The following is an 8889-nucleotide window of genomic DNA, read 5'->3' as shown; positions in this document are numbered from 1 at the left end:
CAGGTGCCAAGTCCCAACCCATCCCCCAATCACACACACAGGGGACTGTCCACATCCAAAATCTTTTTATTAAGAGGGCAGGATCCAGGGTTAGTTTTTGTAGCCTCGGCTGGCCCGTCGGCCTCTGGCGCGCTCGAACTTCCGGCCCTTGGAGCGAACGTAGGGTCTGTGGGGAGAGGGGAGGCATTGTGGAGGGGCGAAGTAACCCCACAAGCCCATCACATTCAGCCCCAGGAGGGTCAGTGGCAGGACCTGCCCTGCCACCCGGGTGGTCCTCAGCCTGGGCAGCAGAGGCCGGCAAACCACAGCCTCCCCCGCCCAGGAAATGCCTGCTGGGGCCTGGAAAACACAGCTCTGAGCAGTACTGAAGGGAAAAGCAGACAAGAGGGTTCCAGAAGGCCTGGGGCTGGCCGAGTCTGGGGGAGGGGCTGGGGTTGGGGGCCAATGCTCACTTGGTGTGGCTGTGCGGAGTTCCTGGGGCCTTGCCAAAATGCCGGTACACCTCTCGGCCCTTGCGAGGACCTAGCGAGGGGAAAGGAGAACGGGCTGAGACCGGGATCTGGCGCCCGGCAGCCACACAGCCCAGGCCGACCTCACCGCCTAAAGCACTCACCGGAGAGCAGGACGGTCCCGCAGCCCTTGGGGGAGTCCAGGGCCAGCTGGTCGAAAGTGAGGATCTTGCCCCCCGCCTTTAGGATACGGCTGCGGGCCCGGCTGGTCACACGCAGCGCACATACCTGGTGGAAAGGACAAGGATGGCGGGTCAGACCCCTGTGTGGTCACCCAGGGGCTGCCGGGACGCACCCTCCGTCCACTGCCTCGGCGTAGCAGAGCCCTGGTAACCAATGCCATCAGTGATTACCCGGAGCGCCCGGGCCGACAGCAGCCGTTCTCAACACCATCTCTAGAAACTTTTCACACCACATCCCTGGTGTTACGCTAGGACTAACAGCAAGGAAAATGGGGCAAAAAGACCTGTTCAGAGGTGACAATGGAGTTCAGACTTGTCCCAGGCTGTTGGCCTCTAGGGGCCACCACTAAGAGTTTATAACTTGCCCCCGAAGAAGCTTGCCCAGGGGACCTCGCCACCCCCAAGGCCAGAGACAACCCACACCCATCCCCAAAGCCACTCAGATGGGCAGGATGCTTGTCACCAGAGGTGGCAAGACTGAGGATGGACCAGCACAGCGGAGCGAGGATTTGATGGGTCTGCCCCTGACCCTGACCCCCGACCGGCTCACCTTCAGTTTCGGAACCTCCTGAACGCGCACGTCGTCCGTCACGGTCCCCACAACCACGGCGGTTTTGTTTTCCCGGCCAGGAAGCTTCATCTTCCGGATCTGGGGGTGAGAAGGATGCACACCGTAAGTCCACCTGGTGTTGACGTCCAGCCCCGCTGCAGGCATCCTGGACCACGACAGCTGTGCCCACTAACGGGACCCCCCACTCCACTCAACCCACACCTCTCAAACCCCACAGGCCTCCTCTCAGGTCCAGCTGGGGAAATCTCCAGGTAAAAAAAAAAATGCAGACTGTTCAAGAGGGGCTCCCTCAGCAGGGCTTTCAACCTAAAACTCAGTTATGACTTGGAGCCTTGGGGAAATGTCCTGAAGCCACCAAGAGACTTCCACCTCACAATGAGAAGGAGAGGAGGCCCAGGAGCCTCGCCAGCTGCCCAGGGACATCACTGGCTGGCTGAGACAAAGCCCAGGTCGCTCCTGCAGAGCTCCCATTCCTGCCTCCCTTCTGGACAGACAAGACCCCGCGGCTCCCAGGTCCACTGTGCTCTCCGGTCCAGTCACTCACCATTCGGGAAAGGGACAGAGGTGGCCGGTTGGTGCGACTCATAAACAACCTCTTCAGCACGACCTGGTTAAATGTGGAGTTGGTTCGCCTGGCCAGAAACCTGTACAGCTGGAGGAAGGAAAGACGGTGAGAAGCCGGGACAGCTTTCCAGCAAAGGGGCAAACATAGGATGATCTGGACTAAAAAAAAGCTTTATCCCTTCCCCCAACCCACTGAGCTAGTGGGAGAGAGCTGGCCCGGGACCTAGAAAATCCCTGCTCCATCCTGAAGCTCTACACAGCCTAAAGGCCGAAAATACAAGCGCTTGGAGGCCCCGGGACAAAATGCGAGCCCACCCGGCAGGCCCCTGGGAGAAGCCTAGTGCCGGCAACAGAATAGAGGATCTGAAAGTCACAGACCTGGGGTGACCCTCCCCAAAAGACCTCAGGGCCCAAGCTCACCTTGACCAACAGCCTCAGGTAGATATCCTGGCTCTTGGGCTCCTTGCGCCGAACCTTTCGGTCCTTGTTGTGACGGATGTCAACTCCCTGCGGGAGTGAAGCAGCAACCACGGGCCCATTATTATTACTTCTGGCCAATTATTACTTATTTCTGAAATTGAGAGCTGGGTCCCAAGCCCAGTTCTGGACCCACCAGCTCAAATCCCAGGCCCACCACCAGGAGACTTCTGGGCTGCCACCGACCCTTCGGTAAAAAGGGGTTACTTACAAAGCCTTCAACCCATGGCACACAGAACCTTGAAATGTCTTAACACAGCAGTCATAACTTAATACAGAAACCTTAATTCTTTACAACTTATATTTTACAACAATGTTAAGTTCTCAAATCTGGGTCCCATACCTAGAGGATGACCAAAAATATAAAACCAGTGGCAGTAATGATGGAAAAGAATCATTCTTCGGAACTTCGTAATACTTCTAGAACGACCTCTCCTACAGTATCAATCTAACAACCCTTACCAAGCAGTATCCTTTTAAAAATTGTTTTTAAAGTGGAGACAGAGTCTCACTATACCGGCCAAGCTGGGCAAGGAATCCTCCCAGCTCGGCCTCCCAAAGCGTCAGGATTACAGGCGTGAGCCACGCACCAGGTTCCTACCTCACTGCTGCCTTTCTGAGTAACTTAAGTTTTTTAGACTGTGTTAGCAACTATTAAGAAAGTATTAATAGCTCCACTTTTTCAGCATTTCCTGTGTTTAAGACCCCGTAATGAGAATTTCCTACGGATTACTCTTCCCAAATTCACAAACTTATCAGATAGAATAACCGTGTACCCAATGAACAGTCAGACACTGGGGAAAAGGCTCTCAAAGCAACATTACAAGGTGGGAAAGGACCCGAGACTCAGAGGTCCGCCTATTCCCCAAACCCAGTTATCTGACTTCCGATCCTCCCACCCGCCGCGGGCCCCAACGAACCCAACCTTTCATCCTAGGAAGTGACAGGTCCGCATAGAGGCGGCAAAGCCAAGTAACTAAGAGTGGCTGCGGGGCCAGCCACCTGGGTCGGAATCCTGGCTCCACCACTTCCTGGCTTTGTGACCCCAGTTAGATCAGCCTCCTAGTACCTCGACTTGGTCATCTACTCAATGGGGGCGTTGGGCTATGACTCTGACCCATCCCTGCTCTCCTGGCCCCCAGAGCAGGCCCCAAGTCTCGGGAGTTGCCCCCTCTCGGCAGCCGCAGGGCCCCTGCAGCCCTCCGACACACCCCTAGCCCGAGACTGCAACGGATGGCAGCAGATTGTACAGCCTCGAACGCCGCAAAATGCACTCACCATGATGGCGCCTCCTGCTCCGTCAGGTCCGGAAAGAGAGAACGACTCCGGAGTGGGCGGGGAAAGCCTCCAGCGAGTGGTGCCGTCGTGACGTCACATGCGTGCGACGCGGCGCTCTACCACGATCCGGACGTCTCTGTGGTGAGCTGGACGACTGAGTAGTCGGGCGAAAACCGCTAAGAGCGGAGAACCAACCAAAGAGAAAGAACGGCAACGTCCAAGAGAGAAGGGCCAGCACGTCGGGGGCCTCTCTGGCCCTTCCCGGGCCCAGTTCTCGATAGTTGTCCGGAAGAAAGGGATCTGGGAGCGAGAAAGATGCGTGAAGCTAGGAGGACGCGTCGCGCGGTGACGCTCTGGCCCGATGCCGACGGCCTCTCAGTGGCTCTTGGAGGACCCGGCGGGCCGAGTGTTGGAGGTGAGGAGGCGGGGCTGGCAGAGCTAGTCCGGGCCTGTGGAAACCTCTGACCCCACGCTTCGGGCGTTTCCTTATCGGGTTCACCTCTGCCTTATCTCGCGCTGCATTTCGTAGGCGGAGCCGCTGCTTGGGAAGTCCTACTTAAGGTCTAACCCGAGACGATCTTGCTGCACGTCAATCTATAGCATCCTGTATTCCTGTCCTCTAAGTTCCGCTTTTCCTCCTCTTCCTGCCCCTAAATGGGCCCTTCCCTGACCTAGAAAGAGGGAGACAGAGTTTCAGCGGGGAGGAAGAGTGGAGACCCAATGGGTGGGAGGAGTGGAGGCCCAGAGAGCAGGACGGAGACCCAGGGAGCAGTAGAGGCAAAGAAAGATGGTGGGATGGGGCCTTGAAAGGCTGTCACCAAATTCACATCCTGGCTCTGCTTGTTACTAATGGGGTGACCTTGGGCAAGGCATTTAACTTCTCCGTGATCTTGGGAAAATATCACTTCATTTCTCTGGGCCTTACTCTCCTTATCCACAAAAACGGGATGATAGCAGGCCTGGCACACACAGTGTTTTCCAGGATTATGAAAGTTAAACAAACTGCTGAGGTCTATGTTCTTGCACATAATAGGTGCTTAATAAAAATTAGCTTTCACTCCTATCCTGTTATAGCACATATTGTGTGCAACCAGATGGACTGGCTGGGGCAGTAATGACATGACTTGTCTCCTCATTTTTTTGGTTGGTTGGTTTGTTTCTCCCAGGGAGGCCCCTGCCTCTTGGTTCTCAGGCACATTTTGCCTAGAAGGGCCTCCCTCCTGCAGTCGGCTCTCACTCATCTCTCCTCCACAGAGCTGAAGGTCGGGCCAGGACAGTAAGACCTGAGTCCTTGCTCCCACCAGCCTCCTATGGCTTAAGACCCAGGGCCAGGGTCCTGTTGATGTAACGGAGCAGAGGAGCAGCAGATGAATGGACACCTTGAAGCAGAGGAGCAGCAGGACCAGGTAAGGGACCGTCTGAAAGCCAAGATCCTCATACTGTGGAATGACAAAATCCAAAGCCCTGCTTTTTTTTTTATGAAAGATTGGAGGTCTGGAACGGTGGCTCATGCCTGTAATCCCCAGCACTCTCAGAGGCTGAGGCAGGCGGATCACCTGAGGCCAGGAGTTCGAGATCAACCTGGCCAACGTGGTGAAACCCTGTCTCTACTAAAAATACAAAAATTAGCGGGTCGTGGTGGTGTGTGCCTGTAATCCCAGCTACTCGGGAGGCTCATACAGGAGAATCCCCGCTTGAAGCGGGGAAGCGAAGGTTGCAGTGAGCCAAGATAGTGCTGCACTCCAGCCTGGGAGACTGACTCCATCTCAAAAAAAAAAAAAAAAAAAAAAAGACAGGGTCTCACTCTTGCCCAGGCTGAGCACAGTGGCGCGATCACAGCCCACCGCAGCCACAATCTCCTGGGCTAAAGCGATCCTCTTACCTCGGCTTCCCAAGTAGCCTCCACCACGCCTGGCTAATTTTTTGAAAAAAAAAATTTTTTTTTTGAGGCGGAGTTTTGCTCTCGTTACCTAGGCTGGAGTGCAATGGTGAGATCTTAGCTCACCACAACCTTTACCTCCCAGGTTCAAGTGATTCCCCTGCCTCAGCCTCCCGAGTAGCTGGGATTACAGGCATGTGCCACCACTCCTGGCTAACTGTGTATTTTTAGTAGAGCTGGGGTTTCTCCATGTTGGTTAGGCTGCTCTTAAACTCCCGACCTCAGGTGATCCACCTGCCTCGGCCTCCCAAAGTGCTGAGATTACAGGTGTGAGCCACTGCGTCTGGCCAGTGTTCTGAATTTTTTTTTTTTTTTGAGATGGAGTTTCGCTCTTGTTACCCAGGCTGGAGTGCAATGGCATGATCCCGGCTCACTGCAACCTCCGCCTCCTGGGTTCAGGCGATTCTCCTGCCTCAGCCTCCTGAGTAGCTGGGATTACAGGCACGCACCACCATGCCCAGCTAATTTTTTGTTATTTTTAGTAGAGACGGGGTTTCACCATGTTGACCAGGATGGTCTCGATCTCTCGACCTTGTGATCCATCCGCCTCGGCCTCCCAAAGTGCTGGGATTATAGGCGTGAGCCACTGCGCCCGGCCTGTGTTTCGAATTTTTGTAGAGACAGGATCTCCCTCTGTTGCCCAGGCTGGTCTTGAACTCCTGGGTTTAAGGGATCCTCCCGCCTCAGGTCCAGCTGGGGAAATCTCCCAAAGTGTTGAGATTATAGGCATGAGCCACCGCCCCCAGCCTGGAAGCCCTTCTGTAAGTGATCTCAGATCTTCTCTCCAGGCAAGTGTCAATAGCTTTCTCCCCACTTCCCAGACAGGGCAGCTGAGGCCAAGAATTCAGGGGCTTTCCAGCAGTTACACAACTTCAGGGTCCTTTCTCCGTTTCCTCCTCCCTGTCCCCTCGTCTGTGTGACTCAGGCTCTGTGTTTGAATCTCAGCCTCTTTGCTCAGTGTCTCTGCCTTTCCTTCTCCCAGGGCCCCAAGCTCAGTTGCTGTGTCTCCTGTCTCTCAAGTCTCACTGCGTTTCTGTCCCCCTTTCTCTCTGCGTCATTCCTTGGCACATGTCTGGTGCCATGGCAACTGGGGGTTAAATGCAAGGTACATGATTTGGCAATAAGCAAACTTCTTCCTACATTTGTCTTTCTCTAGCGGGCTCTGTCTCTGTCTCCTAATGCATATATCTTTCTGTGCAATTCTATTTCTGAGTTTCCTGATAGGTACTTGCCTTTCTTTCAATTTCACCATGTATTTGCCTCTGCGTGTCTGTTAGTATTTTGACTTTCTCAGTTCGTCTCAGCCCCTGAGCTTCCAGTATTCTCTCCCTCCCTCACCTTTGACCTAGAACTACTGTCCCCATCTCTCTTTGTCTCTGCCTTGCCACGTGACTGGGTCATTCACTGGGCCGATGTTTATCTCATGCTGCAGCCTCCACTGTGGTAATAAGGTAAATAAGTCTGTGAGTTAATAAGCCTCTCCTTCCCGGCTTCCATTCCAGAAGTGTCTGTCATTTTCCGGGTTTTCTTGTATTTTTACCTTGAACATTCTCCATCCCACTGTTTTGATCTCGTTTGGATCTCTGCTGTTCTCTGTATCTCTCTGACTTTGCAATTGTCCGAAAAATAAACCCCCACTCTCCCTCGCCTCCTAGCTCTCTTACTGCCTCATCCAGCTTCTCCGGGTCTCTGCTTTGCTCTGTGTCTGGATCTCTGGGCCTTTGTTACTCGTGTTAGGGTCTCTGTCTTTGCGTCTAAAGACCTCCTCCCCCACGCCCCTTTTCTTTTGTGAATTCAATAGATGGGACAGGCCCACTTTCCCTTAACAAAGATGGCGACAGCGGCGCTGGCTGCGGGGCCGTGACGTCGTCTCCGCTTCTCGTCTGCCCTCACCTACGATGGCGGTCAGCCCCTCGAAACGCGAGGCCCCGCCCAGTTCTCGGCCTCTCGCGCGGCCGGTCCCTGCGCCAAGCTCGGGAGCTGGCTGGCCCCGCCCCCCACTCCCTTGTATTGGTGCGGCTCAGGCCGGCTGCACGGCCATTGGTTGACCGAGTGCACACCCTCCCCCCCACCACCCCTGGGTCTGATGGGGGGCAGTTGGTGCTGACTTGCGGGGCCGCCTGGAGGAGGACCCGGCGTGTGAGGAGGGTGCGGGGGTTGGGGCAAGGACCGGAGTCTAGGGGACTGAGGGACCAAGAGGAACAGAAACGCAGGCCCGGGGCTGCGGCACCGGGGTGGGAGATGGAAATGGAAAACCTGGGCCAGGACTGAACTGGGTTCTGGAAATAGAGTGGAGATGGCGGTTCGAGGGCCCAGGGCCAGACACGCAGGCCTATGGACTGGGGACCAATGGATGGAGATTCAGGTCCAGGTCTCGGGGACCCAGGGACAGAAGACCCAAGTCCAGTACTGGAGAACATCTGGGGCTCTGTGCTTGAGCCTGATTTGAGGTTCCCATCATAAGGCCAGGGCAGGTTTGGCGGTGAAGCAGACACCCTGGGCCCGAGGGAACCCCGCGGGGCAGGGGGGCAGATGTAATTCCTAAGGGTGAGTCCACAGGCGGGGGATGTGTCCCGCTGGGCCTGGGGAATGTGAGTGGCAGGGCGGGGCGGGGCAGTGGGGAACAAAGGTGAGCAGAAAAGAGGAGGAGGCAGAAGCCGGGCAGAGGGCAGGGAGAGGGCCTGTGGGGAAGGGACCTCAGTCCTGGCTCCCACCCGCTCCCTGGAGAGCAGGCAGCCAGACACCCAGGTCAGTGCTCAGGGACCAGCTCTTGCCCCCTGCCCCTTGCAGTTGCTCGCATGTGGCCCCTCTCGGACCCTGTAGTCCCTCTGTCACATCCCTTCTCTCCAGCCGTCCCCATGCCTGCTTCCTATCCCTGCTATTTGCTCTTGCTTCCAGCTCTGTCTTGCCTTTCTCATTGGGGTGAGAAACGCTTACTCTTCTCAGTACCTTTCATCAGCGGGTTTCACCTCACTGACCCTGTCTGTCTCCTCTTAGTGTTTCTCTGGCTCTCAGACCGTATCTCTGTCGCATTTGTGATTTTTTCACTGTAGTTACCCTCTGCACCTGGAGATAACTCTGCTGGTGACCGGGGACAGGGGTGGGGGGGGGATGTCTTTCATTCTTTGCATGTCTGTTTCTGCATATCCAATCCCACTATCCATTCCTCTTCCTGTGCCTTCTTAAAGCCCTTTATCATCACCCAACCCCCTGTGTATTTCAAACCTTTCTCTGGTTTATCTAGTCCTATGAAGTTGAGGATTTGGGGCTGTTTTATCCCCTGCTGTGTTTGCTAGGCCTAGCACTGTGATTGGCACATAGAGGGTACTGAATACTTCCTAGGGAATAAATGGTTGAATGTTTGCATGC

The 8889-nt window shown here is 55.2% G+C and overlaps 2 protein-coding genes across 9 annotated transcripts in view; one reads left to right on the top strand and one right to left on the bottom strand.

Moving 5' to 3' along the window:
* Positions 1–43: 43 nt before the first annotated feature.
* Positions 44–3690, bottom strand: RPL18 (ribosomal protein L18). The gene is made up of 7 exons (XM_010351030.3): positions 3582–3690; positions 2247–2333; positions 1807–1914; positions 1242–1340; positions 614–737; positions 453–522; positions 44–166 (listed from the first exon to the last, which is right to left on the bottom strand). The coding sequence occupies exons 1-7, from the start codon at positions 3582–3584 to the stop codon at positions 91–93; spliced, it is 567 nt and encodes a 188-aa protein (XP_010349332.1). The 5' UTR covers positions 3585–3690; the 3' UTR covers positions 44–90.
* Positions 3691–3694: 4 nt separating this feature from the next.
* SPHK2 (sphingosine kinase 2) overlaps positions 3695–8889 on the top strand; it is a 61152-nt gene continuing 55957 nt past the window's right edge. For 2 of the 8 annotated variants that reach the window (XM_074386113.1, XM_003940315.3), the window contains exons 1-2: positions 3695–3996; positions 4836–4987. In XM_074386113.1, the coding sequence (XP_074242214.1) occupies positions 4949–4987 (39 nt within the window). In that variant the 5' untranslated portion in view covers positions 3695–3996; positions 4836–4948. Of the gene's footprint in view, positions 4143–4835; positions 4988–5857; positions 6972–7585; positions 8068–8185; positions 8269–8889 lie in introns of those variants that run through there. The other 6 variants (XM_003940316.4, XM_010351026.3, XM_010351029.3 and 3 more) reach the window with 6 other exon arrangements.

This window comes from Saimiri boliviensis, chromosome 14 (genome assembly GCF_048565385.1).
Source record: "Saimiri boliviensis isolate mSaiBol1 chromosome 14, mSaiBol1.pri, whole genome shotgun sequence".
Taxonomy (NCBI): Eukaryota; Metazoa; Chordata; class Mammalia; order Primates; family Cebidae; genus Saimiri; species Saimiri boliviensis.
The sequence above is the reverse complement of the archived record's forward strand: the minus strand, read 5'-3'. Positions and strand labels throughout refer to the sequence as shown.

Bases quoted from the DNA above. Each gene is read 5' to 3' on its own strand.
- RPL18 (XM_010351030.3), bottom strand. The intron at 1,341-1,806 runs GTGAGTGACTGG...TCTCACCCCCAG, and splicing joins CTCTGTCCCTTTCCCGAATG to ATCCGGAAGATGAAGCTTCC. The intron at 523-613 runs GTGAGTGCTTTA...TCCCCTCGCTAG, and splicing joins CGGGACCGTCCTGCTCTCCG to GTCCTCGCAAGGGCCGAGAG.